At 35.6% G+C, this 24655-nt stretch overlaps 1 protein-coding gene across 2 annotated transcripts in view; it reads right to left on the bottom strand.

Annotated features, from left to right (window-relative positions):
- Positions 1–24655, bottom strand: part of LOC150103921 (phosphatidylserine lipase ABHD16A) — a 304831-nt gene that overhangs the window by 256994 nt on the left and 23182 nt on the right. The window contains exon 4 of one of the 2 annotated variants that reach the window (XM_090396602.1): positions 21059–21142. The exons of the other annotated variant lie outside the window; for it this stretch is intronic. Within the exon in view, the coding sequence (XP_090252728.1) occupies positions 21059–21142 (84 nt within the window). The remainder of the gene's footprint in view (positions 1–21058; positions 21143–24655) is intronic. 2 annotated transcript variants of the gene reach the window in all.

Raw genomic sequence — 24655 nt, 5'->3', positions numbered from 1 at the left:
AGCCACTCGGCTGTTAACCACACGGACATATTAATAAAAAATCAAATGCTGAAACTGTCACTCAAAATTACTGCTTTATATTATTTTTAAAGTTAATGTTTCTTACAGCAGGCAGATCAATATCAATGCTAATTTTTTCTCAGATATAGATTTACAAGCTGCAAACCAATTAAGTTTTTCTATTGAGTGTTCAAGTTACAGTACAGGATCCTTTGGTTGAAAAGATTTGGGTTCCAATCCCATTTAGGACAGGTGTTTTTCCTCCTGAAAACTGGTTTTTCATCCCACAACTTACAAATACAATATACTGCCCCATTGCCTTAGTTTCCTGAGCCATAAATCCAAAACAATCAACCAAATACAATACAGGAACCATCACAATAACAGCATATTCTCTTCTTGTGCAAAAGGAATTTTAGACTGAGTCTGCACCTTTACATCTCTTCCCAAGGTTCTTTTCTATTCTTAGCATATCTATTCATAGCATAAATAAATAAAGTGTAGCATTATGTCACATTGAATTCACTATTTTTTTTAAAAATAAAATCTGAAGTGTTTCTGAATACAAGGACAGTTTCCTATAAAAGAAACAGGCATTTTCAAAGTAATAACAAGTTTAAAATAAGTTTCACAAAGAACAAACTAATAGGTACAATTCTATAAGATGGCAGACATACCCTACTGCCAGCTAATCATATATAGGCATGGTTTGAAATTTCTGAAGCAAAATGGTTACTCTGTACGCTCACAAATGCAAGACCCTTCGACATTTTTGCACATGTCAGAAGAAGGAGAATCCATTCCAATAATAGGGTAATCAATCCGTCTTGTGGGATGAGTTGTTTATTATTACACGTCAGAAAATTAACTTTTCTTTTATGAACATTGTAGTTTTTAAAGTGGTAACTATTTTGCTTGTATAACAGTTGGAAAAGTTTACATATAAAGCACCATCTTTTCTTTCTCCCCTTCAGCATGAATTGACTATTCTTGGCAATCTGCCAGACCTGGTTCTCAACTGTGAATGTACAATACATCTGCCATTATCTTATTTATAGTACAGACAGTCAGTGTAGATAAAAACAGATGAAAGTGAGCACACTGGGATTTTGATGAAAACTAAATATCATGCTTAATATGTAACAAAGCACCCCCAAAAAATCTTCCTCATAGGCTACTTTCAAATAGACAGGATTCTGGCACAATTGTAGCTGAGGGGTAATATTTGAAAAGTTTTTCTAATATTCAGCTGGGATATCTGAATGGCCAATATATACACATACATAACTAAGAGGAAAGACTTATCTTGAGAAACTAGTTAGTATGATCACTGGTCTTATTGCTTCTTCTTTTCAGCCATTTTCTGTCCACTGCTGAACGAAGGCCTCCTTCAGTTCCTTCCACTTTTCTCTGTTCTTGGCAATGGTTGACCAATTTTTCCCAACCAAATTTGACAATTCATCACTCCACTTTCTTTTAGGACATCCTCGACCTCGTTTCCCTTCTTTTGGAATCCAGTTCGTTAGTATGTATGGTGGTCATTGCTCATCTTCTCTTCTGGATAAAAGAGAAGATGAGCAATGACCTATTTCCATTTTAGTCTCTTGTGGTGATGAATGATGTCAGTGATGCAAATCTGGCTTCTTATTCAGGTGTTTTGCTTCTTATCTTTTAATGTGATGCCTAGTATCAGTCTCTCCATTTTTCTTTGAGTTGTTGCTAGTTTATTTGTCAGTGCTTTTATTACAGGACAAGTTTCACAACCATATGTGATGACTGGAAGTATGCACTGATTAAATGTCTTCCTTTTTAAAAAGTGGGACATCATTGTTTTGAAAAATGCTTTTCAATTTTATGAACTCCAGGCAAGTTGAACTCTTCTATTTATTTCCTTTTGGAGTCCACAGTTTAGATCAATGAGATGACCTAAGTATGTATATGAAGAGACCCTTTCCAAGAAATTGTTTTTTCTCTATTTTTAGATCAACTTTTCTGCTTTCATGATATAGGTCTTTATCATTATATTAAGGTCTTCTGGAGTGGTTGCAAAAATTATCATCTGCATAACTTAGGTATGTGAAGTTTCTGTTATTAATTTTTGTCCAGTTTATATTATTAAATATTTCTTGAAGGACTGCTGTAAAGATTTTGGACAATAGAGAGTCTCCTTCTCGGACACTTTTTTCAATTGATATTTTATTGCTACTTGTGTGAAGTTGGATTGTTGCTGTTGCAGTGTGATATATTTCCTGGAGGAAGACCATATATTCTCCATGAACTCCCTGATTCGATTATTGCATTAGTTTTGATGGAATCAAATGCTTTTTCATAATCAATAAAGGCTAAACAGAGAGGCAATTGGTTAGTGCCTTATTGCATATTTGTTTAAATTTAGTTAGAGAGTAATAGACAATCATGAATACTGTATATAAACAAAGTGAAGTAAATAAACCATCTAAAGTATACTGGTGTCCAAACCTAAAGATGAACACTATTTCTGAAGATTACAATGCAAATCAGTTTATGACAATTTGCATACCTGATGATTTCGAGTAGAAAGCAGGTACACATTCAAATTTTTGAATCACATGCAAAGGGGGTCACATGGTAGCACTCAACAGGATAAAGGGCTGCACTAAGCAAATTGTTTGAAGGAAGCTCATGTAAGACATTTCATGTAATGTCTCAAAGACATCATCTAGATGACTTCATGCAGGGAACAATTATTGGAAAACTTGAAGGCCATAGAATTACTGATATTGCCAGAGTTTGGAATCTCACATAGTGCTGCATCCAGTCACTGGGCAGCGTTTCAAACCAATAGAATGAGTTCAAAATATTTGCTAAGAGGTCACCCTCACGCTACCACAGAGAATGAAGACAGATTTTTTATTTATAACAGCAAAGTATATTCGACACACTACAGCATGCAAGTCGGCTCTATTCAAGCACAAGTACACAGATATCTCGACAAACTGTGGCAAGACATCTACAACAAGTAGGCCTATAACGCCTCAAGGCCTGTAGTCTGCATTCGTTTATCCACAGCTTATTGTAGAGCATGTTTTGTGGTGTGGCATCCATAAAAATTGGACAAGACACCAATGGGCTAATGTACTCTTTAGAGATGAGAGCTGTTTTAGTCTTTTCTCCAATTCTAGATGACACATGATCTGGAGTGAAAGTGGTATTGCTTACCATCATGAGAATGTTCTTGAAAGAGAATAGATACGGTGCTGCTGGGTCACAGTGTGGGGAGACATTATGAATGGACTCATCGAGCTACAAGTACTGGAAAAAAGGGACTATGACTGGCAAACAATATTGCAACAAAGTTCTTCAATGTCATTTAGATTGTTCTATGGTGCTGGGCAAGGAATTCATTTTCATGGATGACAATGCCACACCACATCGTACATCAGCAGTGGAGATACTTCTGGAGACAGAGGATATTAATCGAATCAAGTGGCCAGCATGCTCCACAGATCTCAACTCCGTAGAACATGTTTGGAACACAATAGGGAGACACACTGCTGCACACCCCCCCCATCCAGAAAACAAACAAGGCCTTATCCTTTCTCTGAAGGAGGAGTGGATCAGTTTGCCTCAAGAACTTCTGAATCATTTGGTACTAAACATGGTATAATGTTGTGAGAGTTGCATTGCAGTTTGTGATGGACATATTCCATACTGAAATGTCTAGTTTTCTGCAAGCACTATACATTAATTCCTTAACTACAATCTAAGGAAATTTGTAACTTTTTTCAAAACCATATTGTAATTTAATTTGTATGCTGGCAATAAATTTATGTCTACATTTGGCTGTAGTCATGAAAATTTTTTCACATACAGGTAAAAATGTAGTTCATCTTTAGCTTTTGGACACCAGTGTAGAATAAACCATAATTCAGTAAATGATACTGAAAGTATTTGAAAGTAGTTAATGCACAAAGTACATTTCTATCCACTGAGGAAAGAAATCTCCTTAGCACATTGTTTTTCTAATTTACTCAGGAGTTAAAAAGTATAGTAATGGGTATAGTTATGGATTAGATGCAAACTCAAATAGCATCACAGGAGATTACTGGAATAAATATTGGGTTGTTGCAAATGAAATGGCTGTCGAATGACTGTCAGGTTTTTATTGGTTGCTGAAGAAAGCAAGCACTGAGGTATATGCAAATTTTTTATGTCATGTGACAGCGTCACATGTGGGTGATGCAATTTGTAGCATTTGTTTCGTTCAACGAGCATTAAACATTGAATACTACCGACATCAAATCAATCATGGAACCCAGTTAAGTAAGGTTGCTATACCTTTCCGAGTTCAAATTGGGAAATTCTGCAGCAGCTGCAGTAAAAAAAACATTAACAAAGCATTCGGTGGAAGAACAACTAATGAGAGATCCACTCGCCGTTGGTTTGCAAAATTTCGCTCAGGAGATTTGAGGCTACAAAATGTACCCAGTGGCCATCGTCTTTCCTCCATTGATTCAAACGAATTAAAGGATTTAATCGAATCAGATCCATGACAAACTGTACAAGAGATCGCCCAGACACTAAATGTACACTTCTCAACTGTTTCACAGCACTTGGCAATAACAGGAAAAGTAAGGAAGCTCGACAAGTGGGTGCCTCACGAACTCACTGATGAAAACAAAGCACGGCATTTGGAAGTGTGCTCTTCTCTCTTAAGAAGTGAAGAAGAAAGGTTCCTGCAACGAATTGCGATAGATGAGAAGTGGATATTCTACGACAATCATACACGTTCGTCGCAGTGGTTGGGAGTGAAAGATGCTCCAGGAAGGACTCCAAAGGCACCTCTGCATCCAATAAAGATGTTTACTATATGGTGGTTGGTCTTCTGCTGGTGTTATTCACTACTCATTCCTTCCATACGGTTAAACGATAAATGCAACTCGATATTGTACAGATATGCGGCAAATGCATGACAAATTGTGCCTTAAGCAACCAGCACTTGTGAATAGACATGGAGTCCTATTGCTTCAGGATAATGCCGACCACATATGGCAGGGTCAACCATACAGCAAATCAACAATTTGGGATACAAAATTGTGCCTCATTCTCCATATTCTCCTGACATTTCCCCAACAGATTACAATTTTTTCTGGCACTTGAGCCATTTTTTGTCCAAGAAATGCTTTGCCAACGACGCATCAAAATTTATCGAGCAGTGGAGGACTTCATCACTTCCAGAGATACTGATTTTTACAAATGTGGTATAAATGATCTTGCCACACGTTGGCAACAATGCACTGATAATGCTGGAGATTACTTTGATTAAACAGATATTCTTCTTTTTATGCTCTTCTTTATCAATCATCCTTAAAATCAGCCATTTCATTAGAAACAACCTAATATTTTAAAGTACTTTTAATTTTATCACTATACCAAAAACATATATTGAAAATGATTAGGAGGAGGATATATATATACATATTATATAGAAGAATACACACGCACACACACACACACACACACACACACACACACACACACACACACACACACACACACACACAGATAGATAGAAGAATATAAGTACTTGCCCTAGAGTACTTGGAAATGGTAATTGCTTCTGCACTTCAAAACACTAAACTAGCTAAGCTGCAGCTATACTTCTTGTAAAGAAGGTGGCTAAGACAAAATAGAGTGTGTGTCTGTGTCAAATATACCACACAGATAAGAAAAAAGTTTGCCAGAAAGGAAAGGGCAATCGTTTCCTGGTAATGTCAACAAACTTGCCTTCAAGTTCTTATAACTGTTCCTCTTCCTAAATGGAATTCAAACCCAGATCTTTCAAAATACATGACATTTTTCCAAATGTATTATGCAGGTATTTTTTAACTGTGCTACATCTGAGAGATTTGGAAATAGAGTGATCAAAATTAAAGTATCCTTGTTTAAGGCCTTGTGGAGTCTCCTAGTGATCCGCATGCTGCGAAACTTTGCAGGAATGCATTATGCATCATGCTAAAATGATATCTGGATGGGAAAAGTAGTTTTAAAATTGACCATCACATGTACCAAGTGTAGATGTAGTAATTTTTCTGTGCGTGTGTGTGTAAGAAGAAAAGCTACACAAGCATAAATAACACTTCTATTGTGCATTCACGGGCTGTACTCTTCAATATGCTGTCCTTCCTGGTATGCCACAAACTGCATCCTTTGCACAGTGTTCAACAGCAGAATGCAGTTGGTTTGGGAATGATGTGCAGGTGCTGTCTTTCCGCACTGGCAAGTTATCAGGATGATCACGATAAACCATCTTTGAGAAATCTCCACAGCAAGAAGTCACAGGGGGTCAGATCAGGAGAACAAGGTGGCCATGCAGTGGAAAACATAAAGCTGATGACTCTGGCTTTGGTGAAATTTTCTTGAAGAACCTTCTGTATGGATCGACCGATGTGTGGAGGGGGTCCCATTCTGCATGAAAATGATTGAATCCATGCACAGATGCTGCTAGAACAACAAAATTGTTCACCATATTGCAATATCTCTCAGCAGTAGCTGAGAAGGTCACAGGACCCAACTGGCAAATGTCCTCAAAGAAGAATGGTCTAATGATAAACTCACACGAGACAGTAACTATGGGTGAAGGTAAAGGAATTTGCTGGAGTGTATGCAGGTTTTGCATAGCTCTTACCCAGCAACTGTGAGTATTCACAGCTCCATTCAGGTGAAAGCGAGTGTCATTTCCCCCACAAAATCATCCACGACCATGCCACATCCAACTCAACTCAAGCAAGGATGTTAAAGCAAATATCAGTCAACTTTCAAAGTCCTGCAGGTGCAACTCCTGTGTCAGAATTATCTTGAATGGGCAGAAATCAAAATCTTCTGTAGAATTTTCCAGACAGTTATGTAAGGCATATCCATGTGCCTTGATACATGTGTACTGCAGGAACCATTGCTGTTATTCATGGCCTACTCCACAATGGCAGTAGCAGCTTCATTCACTTTTTTTGTGAATTGATTGGTTTGAAACCTCTGCCAGATCTAAATCCCAGCGATCCAGTTTCTTCAAAATGATTAATTATTCGTCACAGAGTACATAGAGACAGTGGACCCCTGTTGACATTTGTTCAGGCAACAAAATTCATGGACTGCAGCAAACAACAGCATTGCAATTATGTAAGTAGTACAGTTTCACGAGCAAAGTACATTGGGGCAAGGTTAGTGCCATCACTGTGGACAGTATTAACAACCAACCAGAACGAAAGGAAAAATTCCATGTCCATCTTTTTAAACCATCCTGGCACCTGATGAGTTTATGATATGCAAATTCCATGCATTTGGTATTTATATGCCCCAGTGGTGAATTTTGGAACTACTCCCCCCCCCCCCTAGATATTGCTTCTGCAGTGCACAATGTATTCCTGCAAAGTTTCGCAGCATTTGGACCACTGGGTGGGACACAAGGCCTTAAACAAGGATACTTTAATTTTGATACCATAAATTAAACCTGCAGCTGTAGCAGCAGTAGGGTTTTTTTTTTTTTTTTTTTTTTTTTTTTTTTTTTTTTTTTTTTGCCTTGAAAGATACTTTATAAAGAGTGACCAGGGATTATTAGGAATTTAGATCTTTTGTTCATTAAAATTTTGAATTGTTTCACTTACTCTCTGTCACATGTAAACTATAGCATGCTGTTTTGTGCTCTGAAGATGCTAGTTTGAAATCCAGTGAAATATAAGCCAGTAAATAAAATAGTTAATTCGTGTTGTTAATAGCGCTACAATAAGTTATGAATAATGTTCAACACCTATGCTCGTCTATTAGATTAAACGTCTGCTTAATTTTACCTGGGCTATTTTTTTCTTAGAGTAAAAGGTTCGCGGCAATTCGAGAAATGCAAAATGTATGACAGATGTCAAGCATGGGAATGTCATTGCCATAAGAAGCTGCAGCCTGTCAAAATTAAGATGTTTGTTGAAAAATAATATTCCTGTAAAACTGCTAGCAGATACAGGGTGTTCGGGATAAATTTGACAGTTTCGTAAGGAAAAAGAAAATCTTCTTTGTATCTATTAAATTTAATGAATTGACAAAAAACATTAAAGGCAGAGTTAATTACAATACTATCAACAAGATTTACTCAAAATAACCACCATTAGCATCGATCACAGCTTCAATTCTGCTTCGGAACCTCGAACAAGCTGATGCTACAGTCTCCCTGGGAAGGGCCGCAAAAACTGTTTTAATTTTATCCATTAACTGGGCTTTTGTATTACTGGAAGTGCGATTGGTGTCTTTTTCAACTGCGCCCCATACAAAATAATCCATGGGGTTAAGGTCTGGGGAGTTTGGAGGCCAAACATTTGGACTGGTGAAGTCGTAGAAATTTTCAGACAACCATTTTTGACTTTTCCCAGAGGTGTGGCAAGGGGCCGAATCCTGCTGCCATACATACGGCCTACCATTGGCTACCCTTGTTATCCAGGGCTTGACTACAGTTAGCAACTCCACGAACAAAGCCCGAATTCCAATGCCAGGGTTCTTCAACACCTGTTCCTGCAGATTTGCGAGGAATTCTGCTGTACGAACGCAATCAGATCGTCTGCTAGGGATCTTTCTTCTTGCTACATCCTCGTAGTCACCATTGCAAGTCTCTAGTTCATGCCTGATTGTTTTTACTGTATTCAGGGAGCATTGGGCAGCAGTCGTAATATCCTTATTTTGATGGCGGGCACGAATCATCATGATACAAGTTATTCTCTTCCATGATTCAGGTGGGTTCCAGCTATCCATCCTTTCTGACATCTTGTATATGAATGAAGAAGGGACCAAACTTTTAAATGAAGAGAAGTGTGTGTTAATACATGTAACTTACGGAAAAATATAATTAATTATAAATATGTCAAATTTATCCCGAACACCCTGTATAATCCCTACACAGGTTGCCATGTAGGGAAGGAGGCAGAGGGGAAAAAAAAAAGAAGCATAAAAGGTTCTGAAATAAGCATGTCCTCTACTGGATTTTCCATGTCACCATATTCAAACTATGGATTAACATGCATGCTGCACTACAGTTTATAGCCACTGATGACTGCCTCAAAAAACTTTTGAAAATCGAACTGGCTTGTGCAAGCCTAACATATCACTGTCACATTTACAAATTCTGATTCACTTTTGCCCTTCTATGCCCTTCACTTATTTTATTGCAATAATATATCAAATTTATCATCAATCTGTAATAGCAGTTATTCTTTGTGATATTTTTGGCTGACTTCAGATGAGTTTAAAAAAAAAACTGCCCAACAATGAAACACTATTTTACAAACAAAATGTGATTTTTGTAAACATGAGTGAACTGAATTCAAATTCAATTTGAAAATTTCTATATCACCAACTGTTTTGGGAGAAATGCTATATACAGATATAATTTAAATAAAGCTAAACATAATTATTTTAAATATACTTTTTATTTTTCTGATTATTTTCATTTATAAGCATCTTTGGATCCCATCTTCTTTTGAATAGCTTTCTTTTTATCATCACCATGTCCTGATGTAGCATTCACCTTGCTCATTACTCACAGTCATTTCAGTAAAATTATGGAGATAACTGTGTTAGGAATAATTATTTTAATTTCCCAAAGTTAAAATTTAAATGTTCAAAATGTAATATAGCTTGTCTTTGTGTGTGTGTGTACTCCAGATGATGACCTTCATATGAAGGTCGAAACATCAGAAAATTAAAATAATTATTTCTAACGTAGTTGCCATAATTTTATTGAAACGAATGCTGATCACTGTGTAAAGGAAAGGATCATTACTCACAGTGTTTGAGTTGGCTGGAAAGAAATCCAGATGTGACTCATGGATTTATAGCATATTAGCATAAATGTCAGATTTGAAGTCACCAAGGAAGTTCGAACCAACTTACTTAATGGCTACTTCACGTAGTTTGTTGCGTCATGTATTATTCCATATTTGTGGGTTAAAAAATGCCTTCTTTTATTTACTAAAGATTTGGATTATATTTCTCAAACAAATAACTGCTTTGTTGGTCTTTATTTTTTTTACAAAACATTTTGTCAAACCAGCAAAGAAAAATTTTTGAATATATTAAGGGTTTATTAGAAATATTCTTCTCTTCAAGAACAAAATGGGGCAGTCTCATGCACCCAAATTTGTTGATATTTGGGAAGTTCTTTAGAACTGGAATTCCAGGAACAATCTTTCATATTTATATTTGCTATGCTATAGTAAAGTAGCTTTCTTCCAGCATATTCTGTGGTGGGTATGTAATGCCTGGTCTGCAAGTCCTGAGTGGCTGTCCTGCCTGTTTGGCTGTAGTAGGACAGTTTACAGCTGCAAGGGACCTGGTATGCTCCATGTAGGTCTAGGGGAAGTGGCTGGTCTTTAGTGGAGCAGATAAGGGATAAAAATTTCTTATGTGGTTTGTCAGGTCATATTTTTTTAGGATTTTATGAGCTTTTCAGACATGCCCCAGATATAAGGAAAGGTGATAGATTTAGCGTAATCTCTATTAAGAAAGGGGGGGGGATTAACTGGTTTTGATATTTTCTGGATTTTTTGGGGATTGTAGCCATTGGCTAAGAAGGTGTAAGAAGAAATATTGGAAGGTATTGATTAAAGTTTTTAATTAATATTTTAGTATACGTTGTCATTTTCTGAAAAATTTAAAGTCATGTGTAATCATTGTATAAGTTTATCTACAAGAATTACACTTTTTTATTTCTTAAAAGAACTAAGTTCCTCACTTCAGAGACATTTCAATATTATTGCTGTTGTATTCATTAATACAGTAGAATCTGCTTATTGTGATCGCAGATAATATTATCAATAGGCTATTGTTATCAAAATCCTCTAATGTTTAGCCTTTTGCATCACAGAATTCAAAGAAATAAGAGTTAATCAGGAGAAAATTTGACAAAGAACATTTGTCGAAATTTGACTTATTTGTTAACCTTCCTTTAATCTTAATTTTCCAGGCAAATGCAAGGTGGGGAGGTTATAAATACAGTCTGTGATTTTTCGAGTTTATTTTCAAGCTCTCTTTCAGTAAGTGAATTACAGCCCTTAGCATTATGGCAGAAGCAAGTAAAAAACTTAGAGATTTATCTTTTCAAGAAAAGAAAAGAATTTTTTCTGGAGTACTATGATAAGCTGCCCAAAATGAGTCAGTGTAGTGCAGCTGTACTTTTCCAAAATTTCACAACCACTCTTGTGTAAAATCTTAAAAAACAAATCAAATGTTGAAACTTCAGCTCTTACTAATGAGAACATTGATCAGAAGAGATCCCAATCTGGTAAGGATACTCAAGTTGAATCAGCATTAAAAATTTGGTTTAGTAATGTTCATGAAAAAGATGCTTCGATTAATGGGCCTTTGATGAGTCAAAAAGCAGAACTAGCAAAAACAATGGGCAAAGAAAATTTCACCGCAACTGATGGATGGTTTAACAGGTGGAAAAAGTGAGAGAATATTGTGTACAAGGGTATTCATGGTGAAGGAAAAAGTGATGATTTTTTTTTTTTTATCAAGCTCATGCGTGGATTAAGACCCAGTGACCAAAAATTATTGCTGAATATTCTCCCGAGGATACTTACAATGCAGATGAAACAGGACTCTATTTTCGTGCAGTGCCTGAGCATACTTATTTGTTTAAAAATGAAAGTACAGTATTAAAGGATTTAAATCTTCAAAAGAGTGAGTGACAGTTCTTTGTTGTGCTGATATGAAAGGTGAGAAATGAAAGCTCCTAGTGAATGAACAAAATAAAAATTATTGGTTTTAAAGGTGTCAAAAGTTTGCCTGTTGACATTTTCAACAATTGGTTAGTTAAGTAGGATCTTAAATTAAAGAGAAAAATTGTCTTGTTACAGACACCTGCACTGCACACAAACAATTTATCGTTAAAGAACATCCAAGTAATTTTCTTGCCTTCAAACACTACATCGTTAATTCAACCATGCGACTAAGGCATCATACGAGCATTTAAAGCTTATTATTATAGGGAAGTTCGTCCGAGAATTATAGCTGAACTTGATTATAAAAAAGACTAATCTGATGCAAGTGCAACTGCAAGAAAAGATTTCCCTTCTTGATGCATTGCATTTGGTAGCAATGTCATTGAAGAAAGAAAGAAATTTTTGATAAAACCCCAGACAGTATGTCAAAAGAAGAATTTGAAAATTGGTTGGATATTGATAAAAACGTTGAAGTGGTGGCTACAACGACAGTGTCAGGAATACGTCAAGCTGCTTCTGATGAGAACTTTAAACTAATAGAAGAAAGTGAATCTAATACAAGTATAGAAGAAAAAATTTTAGAAGTTCCTCCAATCAATGCAAGAAGTTCTACGAATACTTCGTCGCTGTGTGCAACAGTGACAAACTTCAAAAGGCATTGAGTATGAGCACTTTATTCATTAACTACTATATTCAAAGGCATGACAGAACACACTAGATAAGTTTTTAAAATAATTTCATGTTGTTGCTTATTAAAAAGTTGTTTATAACAATAAATTAAATAATGTTCATAACAATAAATTGAAATAAATGATGCAATTTTTTATATCCCTTGCTTAATGTTATGAGCCAGTTATTGTTATCAAAAAGCGACTGTCCCAAAGTGATCACAATAAGTGGCATCTACTGTACATTCAAAATTTTCTTTTCAGGGTTCATCTAAATGTGAAAACTTTACAGCCTGATAGGATAAAAACCATCATCATCATCAATACCATCAATCACCTCCTCTCCCTAACAATCTGACTGTTATAATGTGATGTCTGCTACTGTGAATGTGCATTATCTTCAAAAGTAGAGATGAATGATATGAAATTTAGTAGTACATTCATCATCATAATCAATCCTTATCCGTCCACTGCTAGATGGATAAGGATCGATTAGGATGATCTCCTCCATATTTTTTCACATTTCTCTGTCTCTGGCCCAGAAGCTCCAGTTGTTTCCCACTGAATGATGTAGTTCATCTCTCCACCTTGCTGATGGTCTGCGAGGTCTTCTTGAACCTTCTCGTACTTGCCATTTTTTCCAAATTTTTGTCCAGTGGTTGTCTCCCTGTCTTGCAATGTGTCCTGCCCATCTTCATTTTTTTATTTTTATTTCTTTAATGATGTCTTTTAACCCTGTTTTTTTCCTGATATCCATGTTTTTTACTTTATCTATTCTTTTTATATCTGACATTGATCTCTCCATGTTTCTCTGTGCATCTCCTAATTTATTTTCCAGTCTTCTTCAGATGCTCCAAGTCTCTGCTCCATATGTCACAACTGGTATGATGCATTGTTCATATGCTTTTCTTTTTAGACAGGCATGTTTTCTTTAAAAATGTTATTGTATTTTCCAAATTGTCTCCATCTCCATTCTTCATTTATTCTTTGTTTTATTTCATGTTCCCAATTTCTATCTATGTTAATTATTTGACCTAGAAATTTGAAATTAACTTTGACTAAAATTTGAATTTAGTTAAATTTTCAATTTCTCTGTCATTTATTTCTATCTTTTGGTTGTAGTTTATAATTTTGTTGTACATTATTTTAGTTTTATCAATATTTATGTTGAGACCAGACTTGTTGCTTTCTGTATTTAATTCTTTAATAATTTCTTTTAGCTCTTCAGGTGTTTGAGAAAATAGTACAATATCATCTGCAAATCTTAAATCGCCCCAATTTAGATTTTTAAATATTTCTTGTAGGCAAGCATTGAATATTATTGATGACATTTTATCTCCTTGTCTTATTCCTCTGTCTATTTCAATTTTTACTTTTAGATTATTTAATTGTATATTACTTGTTGCATTCTGGTATGGAGGTTTTATTAGTTGCACGGTTTTTCATTATCTTGGTTATTTAGTGCCTCTATTATTGCTGTTCTTTCTAGCATATCAAATGCTTTTTTTTTTTTTTTGTTTGTTTGTTTTTTTCTATTATCTGGTTAATAGTTTAGAGGTGCCATTAGTTGAATATCCACTTCTGAATCTTGCTTGGTCTTTTGTTTGTTATTTATTTTCATGGTACTGATGACAACACAGAATGATAAGAAAATAACATTTATTCTTATTTGCATCCAGCATTTTTAGAGCACAAAAACAGTTTGCCACAGTACATGAAATAACAAACAATTTGGTATAACAGTGGGACAACACAAGGAAATAAAGTCCTAATGAGACACCATCTATATTGGAAAAAGAGAGAAAAATATTAATTAGATCTTAAAATTACTGTTTCCCAGATTTTTGGTAAATTTATACAGCCATACTTGTTGAGGTTTGGAGTATGTTTAAAAGCTTTTGTTGATTCCAAAAACAATCTCTCTGACTTATGACTTCTGTGTAGCACGTTTGTTTTCTTCCAATTGATCCTGTGTGAAGTGATATCCAAGACATGGTCTGCTAGACCCAACTTGCCATAACAATAGTGCTGGATGTATTTTTCATGTTCACCAAGACAGCTGTCAAAAGTTCTTCCTGTCTGTCCATAGTAAGCCAGTCATAAGAACAAGCCACTTTATAAACTCCTGGATGTGATAAAGAAGAGAGTTTGTCCTTAGGTGAATGGATGAGAATTGCCAATTTGACATAAGGTTTAAATACGGTGCATACTAATATTTATTGAGAACTCTAGATTTTTCAGATGTGCCTTGAATATATTGAATGATAACAGTTTTGCTGCAGTCTTGTGTGGTAGGTAATGGAGGGGATTTCTGTGGGGCATTCTGTATTTTTTCTATCCTATGGAGATTATAGCCATTGGCTAAGAAGGTGTAACATAAGTGAGTTCAGCAGTGTCATTGAAACAAATAGCTCTAGCTCTGTGAGTTGGTGTTTTTAGGATACCATACTGCTGAGCTGGATGAAAATGTGACTGTTTGTGCAAATATCTCTCTGTATGTGTGGGTTTTCTATAAACAGTTTATATAGAAAACTCACACATACAGGAAAAACAACAGAAAACTGTCATGAAATTGGCTGCAAATTATATTGAAATTGAATATTCCTGCAGAGAATTCCACTGCATATCATTGCTTATATAGTAATTTATTGATAAACTCAGAGTATTTTTAAATAATCTCCAAATTAAATTTTACATAGATGCAAAACAAATAACATTCCCATACATTTTGAAGGCCCACATGATTCATCCCATCCCCACTAATGAATGGTCTTTTCCAGCTTACTGAACCTCTAAAGCTCTTCCAGTCCAGTTCCAGATTCCCAATGTCAGCCAAGTCTTTTTGGATGTTATCATCCCAACATTGCCATAGTCTTCCTCCAGGTTGCTTTCCATCAGGCTTCATGTTGAATGTTTCTTTAGCTATTCCCTCCTCACCAATTCTTTCTACAAGTTCAAGCCATCTCAATTTGCAAGCTCTGATTTTATCAATTAGTAGTGGGGATCTATATGAACTCTGTATATTGATCAATCAATCAAGAACTATATGTAGTTCTTTATTATGTCTTCTCCACTCATTTGTTGTGTTATCTCATACTAGTCCAAAGACTTAGGATTTTATTTTCTAAGATCTGCGAGGCTTTTGAACCTTGGTCTGCTGATTCAGATTTCTAGTCAATATAAAACAATAGGCATAATGATTGTCTTGTAGATTTCTATTTTAACTCTAGATGATGATAAATGAAGTAGCGAATGGATAACATCTATTACAGGTATGTACTCTAGCTTGTATTTCTGACTATTTTCCCTTCTCATCTGTGCTAAGGGAATGATGAGAAGGGAAAGTAGTACAGAAATACATAAAATCATGAGGGGGTTTATGACAAATTAATGCAGCCTGGCTCATCATTCCCTGCCATCTCCTAAGGGCAAGTATTTGTGACTGTAGTCCATGTGAATTCACGAGCCCAGTTTTGCCTGTTGAGGGACGAAAAACCCATGTTCCCAGGTTTAAAAAACCCCTGAAACCTCTACCCTCCGTATGAGACCAGCTAACTTACCTTTAGCCAAAAGAGACCAAATAAAAGTTCCTCATGTCATGGATGGGAATTGAACCCAGTCTTTCCAACCAAAGGGATTCCTCTATACTGACTGAGCTATGGAGGCTCTGTACTATTTTATTGAGTAATCAATGTATCCAGATATTTGAAGGCAATGGATTTTCAAATTTCAGGTTATCAATGGTAAACTGGTCATCATTTTTCCCTATTTGTTGTTTCTACATATTTTTAAACATTCAGCTCTATCCCAGTTGATTTGTAATCCTAGTTTTTTAGCTGAAGTTCTGAATTTTCTGAATGTGTTTGGCATTTTCTTCAACTAAGCAGATATCTGCATATCCTAATATTACTGTTCTACTTATGTCATCTAATACAGTTTCTCTAAAGCCTTTTTTTAAAAGGTAAATTAAGTGGATGGGTGAAAGTGCATCTCCTATCTTCAATTCTATCTTAACTTGTATTGATGTTTAATGGAGAAAACACACATCTAGAGATAATTACTAACTAAATTTATTAGGTAATAAATTATCATGCCAATATTTCAACTTGGCCACCAAGGCATCTTCATAGACACACAGAAATACTCTAAATGCATACGTACATACAAGGACACTAGCAGGAAGGCAAACACAGAGGATCCTATATTCCTAACTGGCATCCTCTATGGATGCAGTGATTGAATCCTGTTGAAGGCCTCCCAGATTTTTAGTAAAGTAAAGCCGAGTTTATTAAGACTTGGCAAAAAGTTGTAATGTTGTATGGTATATATCCATTAGAATAAATCCTTCCTTGTATGGAGTAGCAGATTTACATCTGCTACTATATAAAAAAAGCAGTTTTTTTTCTTCCACTGGACATGGTGGATATAATGGAATACAGACAGATATAAGTACTGATTAAAATTTAATTTTGGATTGCAGATTTAAAGTGGACGGTTATAATTTTTTTTAAATATAAAGTTAAGTATGGCCACTAATGGAAGTTTAAAGATTTAGCTACCGTATTTGTCAGCATGTAAGATGCACCCCCTTTTATGTACACTTTTTTTTAGGAAAAAAACTTTATCACTGAATATTATAATGAATTTACAGTATTTCAAATATAAAGTAATAAGTAGGTCTACTTTCAACAAATACCTAATCTAACTAGGAAAGAGTATCCACCTTTTAATCTTCTTCATCAAAACCCAGAAATTCATCTCCAGAGCTAAATGAAGAGACACTTGAAACCTTTTCTAAATCAGAATCTAAGTCCTCATACAACAAATTGTCCTCTGTACCATCCAGTGTATTACTAATGCCACACTTCTTAAATGATTTAACCACTGTCTCAGTTTTCACAGCATCCCATGAAGCTTTACCGAACTCAAAAACTTGCGAAATGCTAGGCCTCTTCCTTCTTCCTGATGGCATAACCTCAAAATCTGAAGACCACATACAGCTGTTCCACTTCTCCTTCATAAATCCCTTAAATGGTTTATTAATACAGACATCTAAAGGTTGAAGCTGACTAGTTAGACCTCCTGGAATTACAGCTAACTGAGTTTTCAATTTCTTGAGATTATTTTTAACATCTTCTGTTCTGTGAGAACGAAACTGATCCCATACTAGCATGGCAGGCTTCTTCAACAGTCCACCAGGGCACCTAGAACAAATTTTATCTATCCATAACTTCATTCCTCCTCCATCCATCCAGCCTTTTGCGTGAACATGTACAAACACTCCTTTAAGCAGTTTTTCTTTGGATCTTCCTTTTAAAAATCAATAGTGGCGGTAATTTTGTCCCATCAGCGCAGAAGGATAAAACAACCGTGTAGTGAGTTTTTTCATGTCCCAAAGTTTTAATAGTAGCACTTTTAGTGCCCTTGGAATCTACAGTTTTGTTTGAGGGCACATCAAAAGTCAGCGGAACCTTGTCCATGTTTCCTATTTGCGCAAGTTTAAAATTTTCTTGTTTCCTTGCGTTAATGACGAATCGATGAAATTCAATAATTTTTTCTTCATATTCAGCTGGCATCTTTTGTGATATTTTTTGTTTTAGTCTGTATACATAGCTGGTTTCTCTTCATGAATCATGAACGCCATGATTTTGATCCAGTAAAGTTGACGATCCCTCTACTAGTGGCTATCGCTTTCACTTGATAAATAATCATTTTTGTAGACACTGAAAGTCCCACTTTTCTGTGGTCTAGAATCCAAGTATTCAGTTCTGCATCAAGTTCTGGCCATTTTGCAGTTCCAATTCGTAGGTTATGTTTACTGTGAGTTGCTTTTTTAAATCCTCTTTCTGATTCCGCCAAGTTCTTATCATTTTCTCAGTTGGGGTGGTCAAAAATGCCTCACTGCAGCCCTGTTTCCATGTTTTTTAGCATACGCAATCACACGTAGCTTGTATGCAATATTGTAGTAATACCGACGTTTTTCAGCCATAATTTGCCAAGAAATTTAAAGAAAATTTAACGGCAGAAATTTATCACCGTTCACAACTGCGACAACAATTGGAAAGTTTAAACGAACAGGACACAGCTCTGAACGTCGATGACAACGTATGGGCATCCACTGAACTCTATGTAACTGGAAAGCTCTCACACACGGCAAGGAAGCAAGAAAGAAATCACGTAACTTGGAACAGAGAAAATTTCCAGAAATGAAAGTAATAAAAAAACTGAGTATCGGCATATAAGACACACCCTGTTTTTTAGACTTATTTTCAAAGCAAAAGAGCCTCTTATATGCCGGCAAATACAGTAATTGTTTGACTAATTTAGGGGGGGGGATAAGAAATTAGTATCTACTACGGGTCAGAGAGGATTGTATTTATGAATTTTAGTAGTCTTTTCATCAGGTGTGTGGAGGGAGGGGGGGGGGGATTAAGATGTGGTGAATATAAATGTATAATGAATGGTCCCCTGAATTAAGTGAAAATCTCAAACTTTTCAGTCCTTCCTCCCAATATACAGACTATCCAAAGTTAATAAATTTAATAACCTTCTCTAACACGCAGTTGATGCTGCTGACCTCTCATCCTTAAATCAGCCAGACAATTAGCTAAATTTCCTGCCCAACATTCTTACTTGCCATATTTCATCTTATATAAAAAGTTCTACTTATTTCAAATTTTTAATCCAAAATTTAGTTTTAAATAGAAGTACTACTAACAGAATGATTAGTTTTGACTATTGTTGATTTTTGATAACAATTTGTGTCTGCGTGACTAATTGATTGGCTTTGTGGATTTTCAATGACTTTATTGAATTTTTGAATCTTGCGATGAACGGAACATAAGGACAATATGCACAAGGTCAAGTCGTCATGCAGGGCAAAGAACAAATGCCGTTAACGGTGTAGACTTTTCGAAAATGGTTGATGTCATGAGTGCAACATGTATGCTTAGCAAAATATGTTTATGGAGATCATATACACTGATCAAGAAATGAGAGGAAGTATGGATTTGTACAAATGCAGTATATTGTCAGTCTGTGAGTTAGCAAATGCGAAACAGACTGAAGTTAAAAATGAAAGAAACAGAAATGGAACAAAAGCTAGTGAGAGTGAAAGAATGCAAGAATGAAGAAACAAAAGTAAATGATATAGAAGCAAAAGGAAGTATGAATGAGGAAATGGAGGTAATGCGCAGCAGAACAAGAGGTATCAAGACCACTCAGGTTACCTAGGAGAGTGAAAGATAACAGTATAGTGGGAAAGGTTGTTAGTGTGTTGTCAAGGTATGACAATGATGAGTTCAGACTGAGCACCAGAATCATGAATGGATGCTGGCAGAACTGTGGGAGGAGGAGTGCAGTTTGTGGATGTATGGCATGTATTTGAGGGAAGTATAGAATTATATAGATGTGGCAGATTGCATTTGAATGGCTTTGGAGTGAGCGAACTGGAAACTGTTGCTAGATGGAAGCGCAGCGTGCAATGCAAACAAGAGATCACAAGTCAGAGATGAAGTGAAAGATCAGGAGAGTGATACAGAAGAGACAGAAGTGCTTGGCAATTGAAACAGTAGTAGTGTGAGAGACAAAGAGAGAACAGGAATGCAAGAGGAACAGGGAAATGGGTGGGGGCAGGAGAACGGCATAGGGAGAGTGGATGTTGGAAGTAATAGTGAATGTATATATGGGAACGATCAGCATAGAAATAGAATAGATCAGGATAGTTGAGACTGAGTGGATATATGTGGATATATATGGTAAGCAGTAATTAAAGGTGATTTGGCAAGAACAGATGTGGGGAAGCCTTGTGAATAAGAGGAAGAGAAAGGATGTGATTCAGACATTTAAGTTGGTAAAGGGCTGTTAGCAGGTTAATGCGTAAGAAATTTTTCATAGAATGGGAAAAAAGGGTAGAACAAGGGGGGGGGGGACATCCCTGAGCAGAGGCATAAGGAGCAGGTTCTTTGCATGGAGAGCGGTTGGCAAGTGGAATGTGTTGTCTGACTGTGTGGTAAATGCAGATACAGGAGTTTAAGGCACAGTTTGATGGACTTTGTGTATAGCAGTGTTTGCCTCCTGCAATGAGTCTTTTGACTCCATGGATGTCTGGTGTTAATAATAATAATAATAATAAAAATGTCTACTACACATGAACTCTACTACATCTGATCATTTATTGATAATTAAAATCACAAATCATAATATTATCAGGACATAATCTGAAGTGCAACCTGAATGCCAAGATGTGAACACAAATCTTCACCAGTGTTCGATGTGATATAAAGAATGACCCTGGTCATTTATATCATGCACTAACTAGTTCAAGTCAGATTTGTCTATTTTGTCAAGTAGATAATTCAAAAAAGTCAACGATGACTGTGTATTGGGAGGGGGGGGGGAATAACAAATAGGTATGTCTGTGATCATAATTTATGTGTGTGTAAGGAATAAAAATATATACATTACATATAAAATTTTTATGCGAGTGGAATCATATCAAACATACATATCATATTAAGACTATCATGGAGGTGGGGGAAAATTACAAGTTGCTACCACATTAGAGAGAGATAATACCATGAATAACAAAATTATGTTAAGCATCTGGTATTGAATATCTTCAGAGGACAGACAAACTGTGATAAATGTTACCTGAAAGAAGGATCCTGTTACTGAAGAATCTTTTTAAATAAATGAAACCAAAACATCTTCTTGATCGTTGTGTTTTCTGGAAGGCTACGAGAGTAAAGGAGATTTCTTTTATGTATGGTTAAAATTTTTGAACATGCAAGTTGGTAATTTGTGAGAAGATGGAAAGGGTTGTAAATTACAGGAATTTAACTTACATATCTTACAGATACTATGGTAGTACTACATAATATCCTGTAACATCCCTTGAGAATACATGTCTTAAGCACATGGTTTAAAACATATTCTAAAGAAAAAAAATGCAAAAAAAAAAGAAATAGATTCTGTGCTAATATCTGACAGGGATATTTATTTCAATACTGGTTCATAAGTTGGTGATTTGATGTTTTACTAAAAATATTTAGAAATATCCAAAATAAAATTGTCAATTCGCACTATAAAAATACCAAAAAATCTGGCCAAGCCCAATTAGTAATGGTATATTAAAGGAAATTTCACTGCAATAAGCCTTCCAACTACAACAAATACTTATTCTTGATGAGTTCACAACAGTGACAGATATCGAATGAATAAAAAAGGATGTTATATTGCTAAAGGAACTTCAAGTAGCTTGAATATGCAATACTTAGGGTAGGGTAGCTAAATTTCTCAATCTGGTGCTTATTGGTATGTAAGGTTCCAAAGCTCAGGATACAAATACCTATAAATATCAGAATATTAAAAGTATTTTAAACAGTTTATTTTTCATTTTTAACTCTGAAGAACTTTTTTTTTAAAAAATTCCTTGAGTAGCTAGTAGTTTCATAACCTGTTTGCAAAATGCAGATAACATTTATAAGCTACAGAAAAATAAGCCATTTTTCTAATATTACATAGCAATAAAGCAGACATTACAATTAACTCCTAATCTTGTGAACTCTATAGGCCAGAAAATTAGTCTAATGGAGAGGCATATATCCAAATAGTCCTACCAGATCATTTATCAGTTAACCAGAGGACTGGTAAACTAACCAGTCAGAGAGGTGATAGGATACTTGCTATAGTCACATTAATTAAATATCTGTGGCCAGTGCTAAATTATTGCTTACTTGATGCACACCTCAACTATGATTTCATTTTCCAAAAATAAACTGAAACTTAGTGCTCCTGCATTATTTACTGTGTGAAAGTGAAAATAATTTACCAGGTAATTTAACCAACTGAATTTGAAATTCTAACAAGCTGAATGAGATAGAAAGAGAAAGAAAAAGTAAAAATTCAGACAGCAAAGATACACAATTTCAAAAAAAGACAAGATTTTTAGCCACAAAGCCTAAGGAATTGTTGGAGTTGATTCAGAGGACATTCTGAACAGTGACTATATTGGTGATGACTTTGAAAGCAAACAGAGCGATTCTGAGACTTCTGATAGCAAGATTATCTGTTTGTCATAATATCCCTGATTGTCAGCTGACAAAGTCAATTGCCAAAAAAGAACCAACAGCTAACTGGTTAAAATCAGTACAGGTAGTGCCAGATTGTATGATGTTCATCCCCTTTTAGTTCATAAAATTTGGCATAGCATTCATTATCAATTCTTGACATATCCTCAAGAGATGTATATAACACCACGATGGTAGTACATTACTAAGTCAACATTACCACTAGCAAATCAACAATTCTCTTGCATATTAATGTATTATTTGTCAAGTCTAATATTCTGGGATCATACATCCAGTCTTCTAAGACACTATTAACTGTATCAACCTACCTAGATCTTCTGAATCTTTTTGTGCCAAACATCTATTTTTCTAAACTTTTCTCTCTCATTCTGTTTAAGCAACCATACCACCTTAGATAAACTTTGCTCACATTCTTCAATGCTAATGAACAATGTCAAGTTCATTTCTGGTATCTTCATTTTTAACATGATACTGTTATTGATGTCAGCTGTTCACTTTACTAATCCCCCCCCCCTTCAGAACTCTCATATCTATTATCTCAAGCCTTTGATAAAATATTTTATTTCTAACCCAACTCCCAGAGCCAAAAATTAAAATAAGGGGCAAGACTGTAAACTAGTGTACTGCTAGTTTACTGTTCTGCCTAATTTTTCTCTTATTCCATATACATTTATTTAACTGGTTCTACCATATGAGTGGACATCCAATGAATATGACCATCATTCAGGTTTATGCATCCACTACAGAGGCACCAGAAGAAGACATTGAAGAATTTTATGGCAAGTTACAAGAAGTAATAGATGCAACACCAAAGGTGGGAGAGACTGAGGAACAAGGAATAACAGGTCGTTTTGGTTTAGGTATTCGTAACACTGCAGGGAAGAGACTAGTTGAGTTTTGTGCAGAGAATTTTTTGTTTTGCTAACACCTGCTTTAAACAGCACAAAAGAAGACTGTACATATGGATATCACCTGATGGATAATACAGAAATCAAATTGACTATATACTTAGACAAAGATGGAGAAGTGCAATTCAATCTGTCAAGACTTTTCCAGGTGTGTAGACTGTGGAACAGACCATGAGTTATTAGGGGCTACAATACATGTGAAATTACGAAAACTAAAAACAACACAAATGTCGATCAGATATGATCTTGGAAACATACAGCTGAATACAATATTAGTATACAGAACAGATTTGACACACTCAATTTGTGTGAAAGAGAACCAGATGAACTATGGGAAGAGACTAAGGATATAATTAAAACAGAAGCAAAGAAGAATATTCCAACAGTTTGTAAGAAGATGCCATCAAAACTGCTCAGGAAAGGTTGAAAATGAAGGCCACAGGAAATTTGCAGGAAGTGTGGCATTTGAATGCAGAGTTTCAACGACAAGCCAGAAGAGACGAGGAAAAATACTTTAATCAGGAATGCCAACAAATAAAAGACCAAAACAAGAAAGGAAAAACAAGAAATCTTTTCAAAAAGATCAGAGAACTAACAAGGAAGTTTAGTGCAAAGGTGACAATACTGAAAAGTAAACACAAAGGATATCTTACAGAAGCTGCAGACATAAGAAAGATGGAAAGAGTATACAGAAGCCCTTTATAGAAAGGACTCCAAAATTACTGAGAAATTTGAAGAGCAGGATTATACACAGGAGCCAGTACCACTGGAGAGTGAAGTGAGGTGGGCACTGCAACAGCTATCCAGTAAGAAGGCACCAGGAGATGGAATACCTATTGAGCTGCTCAAAGCCCTGGAAGAAGAGGCAGTTAAAATTTTAACAGCTCTATGTCAACGAATTTGGATCACAACTAAATGGCCTATGAAATGGAAAAAATCAGTTTATACAGGTTAGGAAGAAAGGTGATGCAAGAGAGTGTGAAAATGACAGAACTATAGCACTGATTTCTCATGCAAGTAAAGTCTTACTTAAGATTATTCAGAAAAGATTGGAACCATTCATGAAGAGAGAAATGCCAGATGAACAGGCAGGATTTTGAAAAGGCAGAGGAACAAGAGATCAAATCGCCAATGTGAGATGGATAATAGAAAGAGCACAGGAATATCAAAAGAATGTCTACCTTTGTTTCCTTGACTATAGCAAGGCTTTTGACTCTGTAGATCATGTGAAACTATGGAATGTGTTAAGA

This window comes from Typopeltis vanoorti, chromosome 8 (assembly GCF_054136105.1).
Source record: "Typopeltis vanoorti isolate ZY-2024b chromosome 8, IOZ_Tvanoo_1.0, whole genome shotgun sequence".
NCBI lineage: Eukaryota > Metazoa > Arthropoda > Arachnida > Uropygi > Thelyphonidae > Typopeltis > Typopeltis vanoorti.
Note: the sequence above shows the minus strand (reverse complement) of the source record. Positions and strands in the feature narration are given on the sequence as shown.